The 18,320-nt window shown below is 43.7% G+C and overlaps 1 protein-coding gene and 1 long non-coding RNA gene across 3 annotated transcripts; both read right to left on the bottom strand.

The window, feature by feature from the left end:
- Positions 1-2,514: 2,514 nt before the first annotated feature.
- On the bottom strand, positions 2,515-7,839 carry TBRG1 (transforming growth factor beta regulator 1). 2 transcript variants are annotated; one of them, XM_058181252.1, is made up of 2 exons: positions 7,711-7,839; positions 2,515-5,730 (listed from the first exon to the last, which is right to left on the bottom strand). In XM_058181252.1, exon 2 carries the CDS (start codon positions 5,686-5,688, stop codon positions 4,666-4,668), a length of 1,023 nt encoding a protein of 340 aa, XP_058037235.1. In that variant the 5' UTR covers positions 5,689-5,730; positions 7,711-7,839; the 3' UTR covers positions 2,515-4,665. The 2 variants fall into 2 exon arrangements, with proteins under 2 accessions (XP_058037235.1, XP_058037234.1); XM_058181251.1 differs by lacking the exon at positions 7,711-7,839 and adding an exon at positions 6,238-7,701.
- Positions 7,840-9,599: 1,760 nt separating this feature from the next.
- LOC131197334 (uncharacterized) lies at positions 9,600-16,017 on the bottom strand. The gene is made up of 3 exons (XR_009154932.1): positions 15,657-16,017; positions 12,630-12,800; positions 9,600-11,875 (listed from the first exon to the last, which is right to left on the bottom strand). It is a non-coding gene; the product is annotated as an uncharacterized LOC131197334 (long non-coding RNA).
- Between the last annotated feature and the right edge of the window lie 2,303 nt (positions 16,018-18,320).

Here is an 18,320-nt window from a genome sequence, read left to right on the forward strand (position 1 = left end):
AAGGATTTGTCCTGGAAAATCATTCAGCAGCAATTCACATCTGTGTTGCTAGGATCAGTTATCACTTTGTTCTTCCCCTTAGATCAAATTGTTCAGAAATACTAATACAGAACTTGTATGAGAAAGCTGGTGTGCAAACAATGTCTATTTACATTGATAATTGTGCATCCACATATATTTTAAAAGCCATTTGGTATGGTTCTATCGAATTTGAGGGAAAAATGTACATATTGTAGTTGTGCGGCTGGCATGTCTCAGATGTGTATAGGTACTCCTCAGCTTATGACCATAATAGGAGCCTGCCATTATGGTAGGTCTTGATGATCATAAAGCAGTTCACCTATGGGACTGACTCCATTTTACCTTTTTTGTGGCACTCGGGTGAATGCTGTGGTTGTAAAATGAACCCATTGTTTGCTATGGGTCTTTTTGCTGAGAGCCAAAAGTAAATAGTTTTTTAGCCAAAAAAAAAGTTGTAAAACATAGGCATATAACAATGGGATATATGCAGGGTGGTTGCTGAGCGCCCAATACAGGTGAAACTCGAAAAATTAGAATATTATGCAAAAGTTCATTTATTTCAGTAATGCAACTTAAAAGGTGAAACTAATATATGAGATAGATTCATTACATGCAAAGTGAGATAGTTCAAGCCTTGATTTGTCATAATTTTGATGATTATGGCTGACAGCTTATAAAAACCTCAAATTTACAATCTCAGAAAATTAGAATATTACATGAAATCAATAAAACAAGGATTGTACATAGAACAATATCGGACCTCGGAAAAGTATAAGCATGCATATGTACTCAGTACTTGGTTTGGGCCCCTTTTGCATCAATTACTGCCTCAATGCGGCATGGCATGGATGCTATCAGCCTGTGGCACTGCTGAGGGATATGGAAGACCAGGATGCTTCAATAGCGGCCTTCAGCTCTTCTGCATTGTTCAGTCTCATGTCTCTCATCTTTCTCTTGGCAATGCCCCATAGATTCTCTATGGGGCTCAGGTCAGGCGAGTTTGCTGGCCAATCAAGCACAGTAATCCCATGGGCATTGAACCAGGTTCTGGTACTTTTGGCAGTGTGGGCAGGTGCCAAGTCCTAGGTAAGTCAGCATCCCCATAAAGCTCATCTGCGGAAGGAAGCATGAAGTGCTCCAAAATCTCCTGGTAGACGGCTGCGTTGATCCTGGACTTAATGAAGCACAATGGACCAACACCAGCAGATGACATGGCTCCCCAAATCAACACTATGGAAATTTCACTCTGGACTTCAAGCATCTTGCAGCGTGTGCCTCTCCATTCTTCCTCCAGACTCTGGGTCCTTGGTTTCCAAATGAGATGCAAAAGTTGCTCTCATCAGAAAAGAGGACTTTGGACCACTGAGCAACAGACCAGTTCTTTTTTTCTTTAGCCCAGGTAAGATGCTTCTGACGTTGTTTGTTGTTCAGGAGTGGCTTGACAAGAGGAATATGACATTTGAAGCCCATGTCCAGGATCCATCTGTGTGTGGTGGCTCTTGATGCACTGACTCCAGCCTCAGTCCACTCCTTGTGAAAGTCCCCAACACTTTTGAATGGCCTTTTCCTGACAATCCTCTCCAGGCTGCGGTCATCCCTGTTGCTTGTGCACCTTTTTCTTCCACACTTTTCCTTTCCACATGACTTTCTATTAACGTGCTTTGATACAGCACCTTGTGAACATCCAACTTCTTTTGCAATTACCTTTTGAGGCTTTCCCTCCTTATGGAGGGTGTCAGTGATGGTTTTCTGCACAACTATCAGGTCAGCAGTCTTTCCCATGATTGTGATTCCTACTGAACCAGATTGGGAGACCATTTAAAGGCTCAGGAACCTTTTGCAGGTGTTATGGCTTAATTAGCTGATTAAAGTGGGACACTTTGAGCCTAGAATATTGAACCTTTTCACAATATTCTAATTTTCTGAGATTGTGAATTTGGGGTTTTCATGAGCTGTAAGCCATAATCTTCAAAATTATGACAAATCAAGGTGTGAACTATCTCGCTTTGCATGTAATGAGTCTATCTCATATATTAGTTTCACCTTTTAAGTTGCATTACTGAAATAAATGAACTTTTGCACAATATTCTAATTTTTTTGAGTTTCACCTGTATGTAGTCACAGGATGGGCTTTTTTGGGGTGGGGGGGCGGTTGTCAGAATTTCAGAATCATGTTGTAAGTACTATTGGAGGTGATGGGGAATGACCACCATAACTTCAAATGGTTGCTAAGCAACTGGTCATAAGTCAAGGACTATGTATATATAAACACTGATAAACATACCCGTTAACACATCACAATTGATTTGCACAGATAGGATTATGAGTCTATGCATTACAAGTTGGAAAAAGAAATCCTTTTCTTAAAAGGAGAATTTATTATCAGACGAGCAACATTATTTTTATATTCATATTCTCTCCTATTCCTACCATCAAATTTTCTTCATAAGCAAATTTTAGGCTCAAAGACAAAACAGGTTGCAAAGTCAAGGCTTCTGGGCAATTTTTTTTAATATACTAAGAAAAATCAATAACAGGAGGAAAAAATCATGGTAATACATATCAGTCATGTGCTTGTGTAAGAATTTGGAAACTCTGTAACCAATGGTGGTTCCTCAATATTGGCATAGATGTGCTTCTGGTTTACTTTGAAACATTCTACCTTTTTTTCCTAATATACAATGGAAAAAGTATAGGAAGACTTGTAATTTAATTGCTAGTCTATTAGCATTTATACATTACAAAACGGCACAGTTAAAACACTCAGTTACAAGAAGAAGGCATCTTAATACAATATTAGCATAGGGTTTATCATATCTTTGCCTAATGAGCATCACACACACGAACACAATTTACAAAAACTGTTTTTCTTTGATACACTCATTTGAAGATTCTGAGAGAAAGAGAAGTTCTACATGTTAATTGATGCCTAAACAGAACACAAGACATGATCTAACATTATTACTTTTTCAATCAGTCTATAATGGAAGTATTTTGACACCAATTGCCAGCCCAGCTGCAGGAAAATTCAACAAGCAGAATAGATGTTCACTTAATAGCCAGATGGGTTTTTGTTTTTTTTTAAAAACCCTGACATGCCCGACTGTACTCCAGGGGTTAGTAAGCTATAGGCTACATGCATTCCATCTCGCCTCATCTCACATGGTTACCAAGTAATTCTCTGGCTGTTTGGGATCAAAATGAAAGTTCAGTTTCTAGTATCAGAACATGTGTGGTTGTATACTTTCCCTGACTTCAGATGTTATAATTTATATCACTGGATGTATTGCCTTAAGGTAGGATTCTCAGACTGAATTGTAACTTCCTGCAGTCACAAACAAATACTACCAGTATTCCTCACTTAACAATCATTCATTCAGTGACAGTTCAAAGTTCCATTGGTATTAAATGAATGGTATTTATGCTTGGTCCTTGAAGTTATGGCCACTCCAGCACCCCTGCATTCACATGATCGAAATTATTTGGCAGCCCAGCTGCATTTATGACCTCAGGGTGCACTTTAGTTTCCCCCATCCTCCTATCTTCCATCTCTGCCTTTTTTGGTTTTCCTCTGCTTCTCTTCTTCCTGTGATCTCTCAGCAGCTGCCATTGGCAGTGGGAGGAAGACACTGGTCAGCTGAGGTAGCAGGTACAAGCAGTGGAGTGCAGGGTGTCTACAAAGGCAGTGATTGGGGTGAGATAGATGGCAGGGGGGAGTTGAAGTGGAGGTGAACACAGGGCAGGAAAAGTGGGCGGTCCTCACTTAATGACCTGCAACTAGGACTGAACAATTCCATTGCTAAGTGGTGTGGTCATGTGATGTTTTGCTTAACAGCCACATCACTTAGCAATTTAATTTCTGGTCCCGGTTAGGGTTTTTAAATGAGGATTACTTGTAAAGCAGGGATAGACAACTATGGCCCCTTTATGACTTGTGGACTTCAACTCCCAGAATTCCTGAGTTTTCTATAGGTCATAGTTGTCTGCCCCTGCTATAGAGGGTAGCAAATTCGGAATGGAGCTTATGCATGTGTAGCAGTCTTTGCTCCTGGTACACCTGGACAAGACAACAGCTTGTTTATCCAGGCAGAGGGGGAGTGTGGTTTAAAAAGGCTTTAGCACATGAATTTCTGTACAAGAAGCTGGACTGTCCTCCAAACTGGTTCCCACTTTGGATGAGCTAATGACAAAGTCAAGATCTTCTGTAGCTGCTCCTCTACAGAACAAATACTACTCCAGGGTAAGTGAACTGGAAATGAGAGTGGCTGCTTCTAAAATAAAGCCACAATATCAATGATTTTGCAAAATGAAGCAATCTTGTATCTTTTTTTGGGGGGGGGTGTAGAGGGGTTGACGGCTCCAAAACTTTGTGAACTGCAGAGCTGAAAAATTCCATAGCCCTCTTTCAAAGCCTTGATCTCCCCCAATTTAGTAGTTTTTAAATTACTTCTATTCTTACTGTTCCTGCAGAAAGCTTAAGAAATAAAGCAGGTGCTTGGAGCCACTGTAAACAGAAAGATAGAGAAAAAAAATTCTGAAAATTTCAATCAAGCCCATTCTAGTGATATCAGGCAATACTGCTCCCCACACAGAGGAGCTAGAAAGAAAGGGTGGAGCACCTGAAAAGCTACCTTCTGGCTGTTCTCAATCAGGGTCAGTTTCTGGACTTGGAGGGAGAGGGGACTCGGCTGAAGTAGCACAAGGCAGGAAAAGTTCAGTGTAGCCATTTCCGCTGGGTGGAGAAGGAGAAGCCGCAGGAAAATCTAGATTCAGAGACCTGGCCAAACCTTGACTCTGGAACGCCTCAAAATCAGTGCCTGGATTCTTTGGAGACAGCCCCTCAGGAGGGGGTCCATCGTTCGGACGACAGACTTCAAAGCGGCACCAACGGTACCCAGCACACTTGTGTGCTCCCGGGCAGCTCTGGATGAGGTGTTGGATTGCGGGGTGCGACAGCCCAAAGAATTCAGCCCCTACTGGCTCGAGCTGGCCAGCACCTACTGCTTCCAACAGCTGACCATGGCAGGCATCCAGGGTGGATCCTGTTATTACAACCCCCAGTTCGTCCTCAGGGGCAATTTCGAAGTGTGGCCCGGTGCCCCCATCCTTGATCTGGCAGGTGTACAGGCAGCGGTGAGTTGGCCTGCGGGTGCTGGCAAAAACCCTGGTACTGCAATATCCCACAGGGTAGATGGCATTCTCCGTGTGGAAACCAGGACGGTCAGAGATGATGTCACCCAGACTGTAGACGGTCAGTGGACCTAAAGTGATAGGAAAAATCGGCCGTCCGGTGGGATCCAAAGGAAGTGGGGGGACCAGCCGGCGAATGCCCAGCTCCATGGGTGCCCTGCGTTTGGATGCTCGGCCATTCTCTTTGCCTTTGCGTTCCCGGCGTACTTTGCGAGTTGGCAGCTCATCTGGGGAAGGTTGCAGGCTGGCTGCCACAGCAGGTGTGGAAGATTCGTCCTCAGCCAGGGCTTGTGCTTGCAACAGGCGAGTAAGCAGGAAACGGCGCTCCTCACGTACCTGCAAGTATTTGGCCTCCAGCCGGGCAATTTCATCGCACAAGGCTGCATTCTCGTAAACCAGCACCTTGGCCACGCGGCAAAGACGCTGAAACTTCAGGCGGTAACGTTCATCCTGGTTTTTCCGTAGGTTTTTCTTCATCGTGAGCAGCAGCCGAAAAGAAAGGTGGCAGGCAGAAGATGGCTGTGCAGAGGAAGAAAAATCCAAAAAACAATTTCAGCAATTACGTAAATATTTCCACCTCAGTCTTATCCTAGTAATCAGTCAACTGTGCATTAATTATGAATACGGCAAGCCTGGATACTTCTAATCAGACACAAGTATATAGTAACATACAACTGTACCACCGGGGCATCCTAAAATGAGATTCCATATACTTAAGAGCACATCTTAGATGTACCTTCAATATACTTGACAGCAGAAAAAAAATGCAGAAAAGGGCAAGCCAAATGATTAAAAGCTGCAGCAATTCCACCACAAGCCAAAGTTACAATATTTTGAGATTTTAACATTTTAAAAAAGTAATACAAAATATAGTAGCTACTCATTCAATTCCATGGACCCCAAAGCATCTATTGGCTAGCCAAGGAGGAAGAAGCTTGGTACAGGTAGTCCTCATTTAGTGATCATAATTGAGATTGGCAACTCAGTTGGTAAGCGAAGCAATTAAGTGAAACTGCCTCTACTTACAATCTTATGCCAGTTTTTCTTTGCTTTACAGACCTGCGAATGTGATAAATGTGATTGGTTCCAAAGATAATTTTTCATCACTGTTGTAACTGCAAATGGTCACTGTACAATGCAGTTACTAGACAAGGATTACCTGTTTTACCATCTGGATGATTGCTATTAGACCAGAGTATGGGGGGGAAAAAACCTTGTCTAATTCAACATAGCTCTGAGTCTCACAGGGAGCAGCCATATTCCCGTTTCAGAGCCGCTTCATTTAAACAGCACCCCTTTTCAACTTCCCAGTATAACCTTTTCCCTTAGAAATCCAGCAAAACAATGATCCTGGCAAGATATTTCCCCCTACAATTATCTATCCAAAGTGTTAAAAAGGGGAAATTTATGGCAAGGAGGAACTAGAATATAATTAAGAAACAGAAAGGTAAGGACACAGGAATGAGAAAACTGCAACCCACAAATAGGTAAGAGAGGAACTGGTTTTGCACAGAGGTTCCTATATTAAAGAAAGCCAGCTTAGTTTGTGGGTAATGGGCCCATAACTCTGTATCACTCGGTCACCTTGCTGGCTAAGCATCAGTGGTCTCAGTACCATAAAGGGACCCCAAGTTGAGGGATTTGCTTTTGAAAGGGTGGGTGGGGTGGAATTCTTTATTGGCCAAGTGGGATTGGACACACAAGGAATTTGTCTTCGGTGCATAAGATCTCAATGTACATAAAAGCTATGACTGATAAATCATGATCATAGTCATCATAAAAATACATTCATAAATCATAAGATACAACACTTAGTGACAGTCATAGGCTACTAAATAAGCAATCAACATAAATACTAGGAAACTAAATAAAATAATATCAACCATAAAGATAGAAGCAACAAAGTTATAGTCATAAGTAGAAAAGGTGATAGGTAATAGGTAAAGATGAGAAGAATAACAGTAATACAGAATTTGAAAGAGATAATAGGACAGGCATCCACTTTCATGGCTTCCAAAGTGAGAACTGACAAACTGAGGGCAGACCAGATCAATTGCTGCCATCACATGGGCAAATAAAGCTCCCCCACTCCAGTTAAAAAAAAGGTGTTTCTGAAACTTGGCTACTTTGAGGCATGTGGACTTCATCTCCCAGAATTCCCTAGCCAGCAGGAGGAATTCTGAGAGATGAAGTCCACGTGTCTTAAAATCAAGTTTGAGAAACGTTGATCTATATCAGCTAATAGCTGGAGTCGGAAAATTATAGTGGTTTGGCCACTGCGGGTGACCAGGATAAGGGCGAGACTGGATGCAATTCAGCCGCGCTGCTTCGCAGGTTCCAGCCAAGAGAATTCCCACCCCCCCGCTCTTCTGCTAGAAGCGCAGAATTAATCGAAATAATGCAATTATGCAAGGACTTGCAAAGCATATCATCTGTTCCACCCCCTCCTCGACTAATCGAGATTATCATTGCAGAAGAGTCTCGCCACCCAATTCTCACCCCGAGATCCCAGCAGCCCGTCTTCCCAGAGGCCTGAGCAGGAAGCGGAAAGAGCAGAGATCCCCGACGCTGCCTTGCTCTGCTGCCGGCGTAACCCTTTCCTTGCTGAGGGCGGATTAGCGCCTTCTTGCGGCCAGCAGCGCTTTGAAGGAGCAGGGCTAGAATTCAACATAAGGAGTCCGTCCCCGCACCTGATTCTCTGGCGGAGCCTCTGTAGCTGCACATGTCTGGCTCTGATCAAAGCACAGGAATCTTTTGGCAACTTTTATCCTCTGAAGAAGTGAAACACAAGCCAGAATTCCTGTTGGAAAGGTGGTTGAGAAGACAGAGGGCAGTCAGAAGATTAACCAGGTTACCAATTCTTGTTTGTGAAACTTCATTACTTTCACCAGCAGACTGTAACAGTAAACAGAGTTGGAAGGGATCTTGGAGATCATCTAGCCCAACCCCCTTCTCACACAGGAGACCTGTACCAGGGATTCGAACGGCAGAACTTTCTGATCAACAAGCTGAGTGTATGAGCCGCCTAGTCAGCAAAAGCCCTCTTACCCCTTGACACAAAATTTGACACTAAGGGCTGTCTGCAAGCCTTTGCTTCGTGCTCCTGTGGCCTGAGCTTTATTCAGATATAGACAGTTTTGGAAAATTCAAAGCTGTACACAAGCCTAGGAAGTTTTTTTTAAAAAATCAGAAAAAGACAGGTAAACCATTTAGTCATGAAGAGTTTTGCTCAAGTTGTTGGAGGCTTCGCTTTTAGTAATTTTAATTGAAACCTCCCATTTCAAACATCCCTGTGCCATAGGCCTCTTAGTTTTGGTTTTTGTATATTTTTTAAAATATTAATTGGCATCATTTTAATATATTTTAATTATTTTTAATTTGTTTTATAGAGTGAGCTACCTAGAGTCACCTTTTACAAAAAATAAGTAGCATATAAATTTAAAATAAAAAATAAATACTGAAGATATTCAGGGTATAGTAAACAAGATCTGGTTTTCTCACTATAGTTTGGTGCATTCAAAAACATTGGAAGCTGATGAAAGAAAAAGAAATTACACCAGCCCAAGGATCTTTGATGTTGGAAATCATTCTCCAAAGTAGTAGCATTTTCTATGAATTTAGAGGTAAACTTCAAAAAACTGTCCCGCCCAGGACACCCTCCAAAGTCCCATAAGATGGCAAACCTATATGAAATAATGAAGTACATGAAGGAATAATGCATGGAAACTGAACAAGGAGAGCCAACCTAGAAATAAGGAGAAATTTTCTGACAGTGAGAACAATCAACCAATGGAACTGCTTGCCTTCTTGAAAGGCACTGGAAGCTTTCAAGAAGAGACTGGACAGCCATCTGTCAGAAATGATAACGTCTTCTGCTTGAGAAGGGGTTGGATTAGATGACCTGTAAGGTCCCTTCCAACTCTGTTATTCTATTATTATTAATTCCTGCCCTGGGTTGTCATGACTTGTAACCCCCTCAAGGGGGCAGTGGAAGGATGCTATGTGTGGTATACTAGTACTAAATTCTCAGTAAAGAACTGGATTAGACCTGGAAGGAAAGTAGGCTGTACCTGCTGGATTTCAGCTTGCTGTTTTATCAGTGATTGGGAGTGTTTGTCCTAGGAAAATCATCTATTGCATGAATAGGTGAGTGTGAGATGCATCTGGTTCTGAATATAGGTTAATTAATCAAAATACTCTAATGAGCTCAGTCTTGTGTGAAAGGAGAGCAGTCAATTGTATGCCTCATTTGTAAGTCAGGTTATATATAGTGCATTGAGAAAGTATTCTGACCCCCTTCACTTTTGTCAATTTTGTTATGCTGCAGGCTGATTCTACAGTTGATGAAATTCATTTTTTCCTCTACACTCAGTACCCCATAATGACAAAGTAAAAACAGAATTTTAGAAATGTCTGTAAATGTATTAAAAAGGAAAAAAAACCTGAAATATCACATTGGCATAAGTATTCAGACCCTTCACCCAGAACTTTGTTGAAGCACCTTTGGCAGCAATTACAGCCTTGGGTCTTTTTGGGTATGACGTGACAAAGCTTTGCACATCTGGATTGGGGGATTTTCTGGCATACTTCTTTGCAAATCCTCTCAAGCTCAGTCAGGTTGGATGGTGACTGTTGATGGACAGCCATTTTCAGGTCCCTCTAGAGATGATCAATAGGGTTCAAGTCAGGGGTCTGTCTGGGCCACTCTAGGACATTCACAGGGTTGTCCGTAAACTCCTATGTTGTCTTGCCTGTGTTCTTAGGATCCTTGTCATGTTGGAAATGAACCTTTAGTCCAGTCTGAGGTCCTGAGCACTGTGGAGCAGGGTTTTTTATTTATTTATTTATTTTTATTTTGTCACAACAGTATACACAAACATCAACATAAAGCAACAACACATCATATAAACATATATATAAGCAAAAGTATGCAACAACTATATTAATTTGATATAATGAAAGGGAACAATAGGACAGGAACGGTAGGCACTTTTGTGCTCTTATGCACGCCCCTTATAGTCCTCTTAGGAATGGGGTGAGCTCAATAGTGGACAGTTTTTGGTTGAAGTTTTGGGGATTTTGAGAAGAGACCATAGAGTCAGGTAGTGCGTTCCAAGCTTTAACAACTCTGTTACAGAAGTCATATTTTCTGCAATCAAGATTGAAGCGTTAACATTAAGTTTGAATCTATTGTTTGCTCTTGTATTATTGCGATTGAAGCTGAAGTAGTCTTTAACAGGAAGGACATTGCAATAGATGATTCTGTGTGTTAAACACAGGTCTTGTCGGAGTCGGCGGAGTTCTAAGTTTTGTATTCCCAGGATTTCAAGTCTGGTGGTATAAGGTATTTTGTTGTTTTCAGAGGAGTGGAGAACTCTTCTTGTAAAATATTTCTGGACCAGTGGTGGGTTTCAATTTTTTTTACTACCGGTTCTGTGGGTATGGCCTGGTGGGCATGGCATGGCTTGGTGGGCATGACTTGGTGGGCATGGCAGGGGAAGGATACTGTAAAATCTCCATTCCCACCCCACTCCAGGGGAAGGATACTATAATATCTCCATTCCCACCCCACTCCAGGGGAAGGTTACTGCAAAAATTCCCATTTCCTCTCGATCAGCTGGGGCTTGGGAGGCAGAGAATAGATGGGGGCGGGGCCAGTCAGAATTTTTACTACCAATTTTCCGATCTACTCAAAATTTCCGCTACCGGTTCTCCAGAACTGGTCAGAACCTGCTGAAACCCACCTCTGTTCTGGATGCGTTCAATTGTATTAATGTCAGAGATGTGATATGGGTTCCAGACAGGTGAGCTGTATTGAAGAATAGGTCTAGCAAATGTTTTGTAAGCTCTGGTTAGTAGTGTAGAGTTTTTGGAAAAGAAGCTGCGTAAAATTAGGTTTACAACTCTTAGAGCCTTTTTTGCTATGTAGTTGCAGAGGGCTTTGGCACATAAATCATTTGATATGAAAACTCCAAGGTCTTTAACAGGGTGGAGGTCATCTGTAAGGTAATGTCCCTCAAGCTTGTACTTAGTGTTTAGGTTCTCTTTCCCAATGGGTTTTCATTGAGGATATTCCTGTACTTTGCTCCATTCAGCTTTCCCTCAACCCTGACCAGTCTCCCAGTCCCTGCTGCTAAGAAACACCCCCAGAGCATGATGCTGCTACCACCATGCTTCACTTTTGGGATGATATTGAGCAGGTGATGAGCGGTGCCTGGTTTCCTCCAGACCTTACATTTAGAATTGAGACCAAACAGTTCAATCTTGGTTTTATCAGGTCAGAAAATCTTGTTCCTTACAGTCTGAGAGTCCTTCAGGTGCCTTTTTGCAAACTCCAAATGGGCTTTCATGTGTTTTATACTGAGGAGAGATTTCTGTCTAGTCACTCTGCCCTAAAGCCCAGATCAGTGGAGGGCTGCAGTGACGGTTGTACTTCTGGAACTCTGTCCCATCTCCACACAGGATCTCTGGGGCTCAATCAGAGTGACCATCAGGTTCTTGGTCACCTTTGTTACTAAAGTCCTTCTTCCCCAATTGCTCAGTTTGACTGAGCGACCAGCTCTTAGAGGAGTCCTGGTTTTTTTGTTTGAGAATTATGGAGGCCACTGTAGTTCTGTAGGGACGTACGGAGCACCCATTTGCATGCCTGCTGCAAATGGCTAATCTAGTGGCAGGAAAAAATAAACCGCTGTCAGTGGCCAGGAAGATTGCTGGAGCTCTTTAAAAAGAGAGCTCTGGCAGCCTACTGGTCTCTTACTTCTGATCACATCTGGAAATAGTGCTGAAACCGACTACGACATCCTGCCTCTTCTGTTCGTGCCCCTATCTAACACTGGCGACAAAGGTGGGATTTTGAAGAGGACAAGAAAGGGGACAAAGGACATCGACCTTCACTTTGTGGCATCCGCGGCCATTTTATTGAAAGGAACGACTTTGCCCAGCAAATCTAAAGATGACCAACCAAACCTCCCCCACACCAGTTCCCTATGACCCACAGATGGAGGAATGGCACACTTATATGGGACGATTCCGGATATTCCTGGAAGCCAACAACTACCAAGGCCTTCCAGACAACCGAAAAAGAGCCCTTTTCCTCACTTACTGTGGCACAAAATTTACAAGATGGCTCAGACCCTCGCATCACCGGCACCGGAGATATTGAATCAATGGCCTGGTCCACACTGCAGAATATTCTAAAGGACCACTCACTATGCCCCATCAGTAACACCAATGGTAAGCCGAAACGAATTTTACCACCGGCACCAAAGAGAGGGGGAAACCATCAGCAATTTTGTGGTCAAACTGCGAGAAATTGCAACTAAGTGCGAATTTGTTAACCCAGAGGAGATGGTGAAAGATCGACTGGGCATGAGGGACCTGACTCTACAGAAGAAGTTGCTGATCCAGAGGGGAGTCACCTTTAAAGATGTGGTCGAGGAAGCCAGAGCTGCAGAAGCGTCTGATGACTCTGCTGCCGACATCTGAAAGACAAGTGGAGTCCATCGCACTCAACAGAACCTGATTGGGCCATGGAGGTTTCTGAGAATGATGAAAATTGGGAGGAGGAAGAAGCAATGAATCGAATATACCTGGAAAGAAGGGTAAGCCAAAGAGATAGTGACTTTAAACAACCACGTGCCCCAGATGCATGGGTTTCCATGCTAGGTCAACTTGCCGGTTTAAAGATGCCATATGCCACTAGTGCCAGCGGAAAGGCCATATAGCCGAGGACTGCAGGACCACCCAGCCTATGCCATACCAACTCAAGCCCCAATCTGGGCCAGGGAGGCAAGGGCAAGTGAGGCAGGGGTTTCAAAGAAACAAACGCAGGGTAGAACCATATTCAGAAGGAAGGGGAATACATCAGACAACCGTTGATCATTTGGATGCATGTGACACAATTTGCTTATTCGGGCAATAGGTTGTAAAAAATGCTTTTAAAAGGTTAAAAAAAAAGGCTCTGAAAATCACAGCTGTGGCGCGATCGTCAGAGCCTTTTTTTTAACCTTTTAAAAGCAGGAACTAACGACACTCAGGAATTGTTCTTTATATGTTTTAGCCTCCAATTCCCTAATCTTCTTTGTTGCTCTTCTCTGCACTCTTTCCAGAGTCTCAACATCTTCTTTACATCATGGCGACCAAAATTGGATGCCATATTCCAAATGTGGCCTTACCATGGCATTATAAAGTGGCACTAACTTCACGTGTTCTTGATTCTATCCCTCTGTTTATGCAGCCCAAAACTGTGTTGGCTTTTTTGGCAGCTGCTGCACACTGCTGGCTCATATCTAAATGGTTGTCCACTAGGACTCCAAGATCCCTCTCACAGGTACTACTATTGAGCCAGGTATAACCTATACCTTGACCTATGCATTTGGTTTTTCTTACCTAAACCTTCCTTTTTTCACCACTGAATTCCATTTTGTTAGCTAGAGCCCAATGTTCAAGTCTGTACCTTAAGCCTATCTTCCAGAATGTTGGCAAGAATTTGATTCTTAGCTGCTCTAAAGAAAGCTCAGTGTAGGCCAGTGTTTCTCAGCATTAGCAGCTTTAAGATGTGTGGAGCAACTCCCAGAAGGGGATTCTGGGAGTTGAATTCCACATCTTAAAGCTGCCAAGATTGAGAAACAGTAGTACAGACCAATCTAATGGTGCCTCCCATGGTCATTTTAATTGGGCGCCAAGAGTTTTATGCCCTGGTCACTGCAGAAGGATATCAATACCCTGCAATGTGTCCAGAAGAGGACAATAAATATGGGCACCAAGTCTCAGGAGGAAAGATTTAAAAGTTAGAGAAGATGCTATAAGGGTAAAGGAGCCCCTGTGGATTTTATTCCGCTAGTCAAAGCCCGTTTCGAAGATGCTATGAAAGATTATACTACTGCCTCCTTTCCACCTTAGAAGATCTGTTGCCTGAGGGTCCATACAGATTGGCGGAAAAATCAAGATGGCATCTGTAACTGCACAACTGATGCCCCACTCCTTTTTATGTCCATTCTGACTCATTGAAAACTGGCAGGGTTTCACTATTTACCGTGTAAATAGTGTATATTTACACTATAGTGTATAATTTACACTATTTTTTGGTGTATAAGACGCACCAGAGTATAAGACGCACCTTAATTTTGTGGAAGGAAAACAAGAAAACAAGAATTCTGCCTCTGCCTACCAGCATCAGGATCAGTGGCGTCCTCACTTCCATTCGGATTTTGATAACGGGTAGCACAGATCTTTTTATCAGTTTAAAACAAATCCTATCATTCTATTTAACTGGAGTGGGTAGGGTGGGGTGGGGGATGATTTTTATGGGGGCAGAAGAGGAACTTGGCACCAAATGCTCCACTCTTGAGATGCCCCATGAAGTCCGGCACTCAGGGAGGGCAAGGTTAGCACGCTCCCAGCCGTGCCTTGCGCGGCCTCTGCCAGCTCAGCTACAGCTCAGACAAGCCAAGGAACTGTGGGGAGCCTCCTGCATGTTCCACCCCACCCCCAGCCTTCACCTGCACCTCCACGTCATTTTCAGGTGCCCAGCTTGCTGGGCTGCCCCTGTCCCTGGTGCACCTCCAACAGCGACGGCTTTCCCCTAAGCACTGTGGGCAGCAGAGGAAACAGGTGCTTTTCTCTACACAGAGCTTTTCGGATGAGACTTGGAGGAAAGCACGGCTCATGGCTGTTAAATTTCGCTGTGTTGCACCAAACACTTTCCCATAAAGAGTAACGGAGAGAAACAGCCGCTGACCTGGAGAATGCGTGGACTGGAGCAGCTCTCTGCTCTCCACTGGCTGTTTCTTCCTCTTCGCTTGTCCAGCACAGCGAAATGTAGCAGCCATGAGCTGTGCTTTCCTCCAAATCAAATCCGGAAAGATTTGGCTGGGGAGGGGTGCCTCCATCTGCAGGCTCAGGGCAGAGGATTCAGCTGCAGCCCAGGCAAGCCGAGGAACTGCGGGGAGCCTCCATGCCGTTTTCAGGTGCCCCGCTTACCGGGCTGCCCCAGTCCCTGTCACAGCTCCAACGGTGGCAGCTTTGGGAGACACAGGTGGCACGGAGGTGTAGGCAAAGGCTGGGAGGGGGGTGCAACATGTGGGGGGATGAGCCCGCTCCCCTTCGCCTCCCCATACTTGTTATACTCGTCCCAGAGAGCTCGGGCTATGGGGAGAACCCAGCCGCCTTCCTCGCCGGTGTTGCTCCTGAGCGAACTCTTCCATTCTCGGCTGTTGTGAAGAAGCAGCAGCTTGGGTGCACCACGCCTGCTTCATTTTCTTTGAAAGTAGCTTTGCAAAGCTGCTCTCAAGGAGAACGAAGCGGGCGTGGCACACCTGGAGCTGCCGCTTCTTCGCAACAGCCGAGGACCTCTTCTGCTTGGAGCTCCAAGCTGCAGGGAGGGGGAGTGGCTGCAATGCCGGCAGCTTCGGGGGCTTCTTCTCTCAGTGGTTAGGTTTTTTTACCTCGTCTAGGCAGCTATCCCAACTTTCTCCTTAAAGGTTGCTCCGCAACTTTTGATCTTTCTCGGGTGCAGAAAAAAGTGACCCTGTGAAGGGACCGAGCCTGCTGCTGAACTTGGAAGCTGAGAGGCTTCTTTTCCACCCATCCACTTGCGCAGGATGCCGAAAAGACCTCCGGTTGCTGCCACCATCTTTGCACACGCACAGCTTTCTGGGCAGGGCTACATTTGGCATATAAGACGCACCCAGATTTTCACCCTGTTTTTTGAGGTAAAACGGTGAGTCTTATACACCGAAAAATATGGTATTTCATTTTTTTGCCATGAATGCTCCTGACTGCCACATGGTTAATGGCAGAATTTGCCCTGTTTTCCTCTAGAGCAGGAGTGTCAAACTCGATTTCATCAGGGTTGTGTTTGATCTTGGTGGTGGTGGGGGGTTGGGGTGTGTGGCTGGGGTGGGCATGGCCAGCTTGACGTCACTCTTCGAGGCTCTTTTCAGCCACAACAGCCTCCTGCAGTCTTCTGCCAGCAAAAACTGAGCTCAGGGAACTGTCACAGCTGAAAACGGGGCTTGGGCAGGCTGCGTGTGGCCTCCCAAAGCTCCGTTTTCACCAGCAGAGGGCTGCAGGAGGCCATTGCGGCCGAAAGCTGAGCTTGGGAGGGCTGTGCACGGCCCTCCCAATTTCTGTTTTCACTGGCAGAGACACCGCGGGCTGGTTCTTCACTGTTTCCAGGGTGGGCCCATGGGACAGATCTAAATACCTCGCGGGCTGGATCCGGCCTGTGCTCCTTGAGTTTGACACCCCTGCTCTAGATCAAGGGTCTCTAACCTTGGCAACTTCAAGACTTGTGGACTTCAACTCCCCGAATTCCTGAGGAAATTGGGGAGTTGAAGTCCACAAGTCTTAAAGTTGCCAAGGTTGGAGATCCCTACTCTAGAGGGTCAGAACTAGGCTAAGTATTTTAAATTACGGGAAAGGTGTAGATTAAACTTTAGGAAGAACATCCATAGGGCAGAAGTATTCCACAGTGGAACCACCTGTTTTGGTAGGGACTGGACTGTCATTTGAATTTTTAAGCAGAGACTAGTTCACTTATCAAAGATGCTGAAAAAAGGGGGGCTAATTAGCAGGATGATGGACAACCTTTGTAGTCCTTTCCTGTGCTCTCACTCTGTGAAAGAAGCCATTTGCCTTCGAAGTGGAAGCAGATTTATTTTTCCTGGAAGGCTCAAAATTCCTGCTGCTAGGGTGGAAATTAAAGAGACATTTTCAGACATGTCAACGGGCAAGAGTGCATTGGCAATTTCCTGGGCAACTCATACCATTTTGCCTCATCTTATAACCCTTAAGATGAACTCTAGAGCAATTAGGATCATATGATCTCAGTGCTAGCCTCCTTTGTCTTCTTAAATTTTGAATATTTTAGAGATACTGTCTATTGGAATTCTGTCTGTTCAATTATAAAATCTCTCATTTAGAAGGCCCTTAAAGCTAGTAATGAATCTTTGGTGGGGAATTATGATAGGATGATGCTCTCCAAAGGAGTGGAGACATATTGCAGCCAAGAACACTGGCTGGCAGGCTGGCATAATCTCCATGGATAATAATAATAACAACAGAGTTGGAAGGGACCTTGGAGGCCTTCTAGTCCAACCCACTGCCCAGGCAGGAAACCCTACACCATCTCAGACAGATGGTTATCCAACATTTTCTTTTCTTTTTTTAATTGAAAAGTTTTAAGAAACAAAAACATTTCCCCCCCTTTTTCCCCCCTCCCAGAAAACCCCTTCCCCTCCTTCCCCCGGCTTCCCGGGTCAATCACAAGGTATTGTTATACATAAACCAAACATAGAGTAAAATTTTCCCTTCTAATCCAATTAACCTCATCCAAATCTTTTCATCTCCCAACCCCCTCCCCATTACATAAAATAATACTTCCTAATTATTCAAAGGCAATTTGATATTTCTTAATCTGATATCTGTTTTGTGAATAATCCATTTTTTCCATTCAATTAAATATCTTTCCTGCGTATTGTCTTTCAAAAAAGCTGAGATTTTAGCCATCTCAGCCAAATTAGTGACTTTCAATATCCATTCTTCTATTGTAGGTACCTCTTCTTTCTTCCAGTATTGTCCAATCAACAGTCTTGCTGCTGTTATTAAATTCAGAATCAATTTAGTCTCAATCCCTGTACAATCCGTTATAATTCCCAAAAGGAAAAATTGCGGCAGGAACTTTATCTTCTTCTTCAGTACATTTTGAATAATCCACCAAATTCTTATCCAAAAGGCCTTAATTTTCTTGCAAGTCCACCAAATATGAAAATATGTAGCATCACAATCACACCTCCAACATTTCGCTTGGATATCAGGATACATACATGATAATTTTTTGGGATCTAAGTGCCATCTATAAAACATCTTATAAAAATTTTCCCTTAAATTCTGTGCTTGTGTAAACTTAACATTTCTAACCCAGATTTTCTCCCATGTTTCCAACATTATTGGTTCCTGAATATTCTGTGCCCATTTTATCATACAGTCCTTTACCAAATCCTTTTCCGAATCTATTTCAAGCAACACATTATACAATCTCTTTATATGCTCCTGGGTCTGATTTCTAATTTGCTTTATTAAATTTTCCTCCCTTTGCATTATACCAA

The sequence above is a fragment of the Ahaetulla prasina genome, chromosome 4 (genome assembly GCF_028640845.1).
Source record: "Ahaetulla prasina isolate Xishuangbanna chromosome 4, ASM2864084v1, whole genome shotgun sequence".
In the NCBI taxonomy this organism is placed as follows: domain Eukaryota; kingdom Metazoa; phylum Chordata; class Lepidosauria; order Squamata; family Colubridae; genus Ahaetulla; species Ahaetulla prasina.

Coding starts and splice junctions, on each gene's coding strand:
- TBRG1 (XM_058181251.1), bottom strand. CDS start 6,315: ATGAAAAATTATCTTTGGAACCAATCACATTTATCACATTCGCAGGTC. Junction 5,731..6,237: donor AGAAAAACTGGCATAAGATT/GTAAGTAGAGGC, acceptor TCCTCTGCACAG/CCATCTTCTGCCTGCCACCT.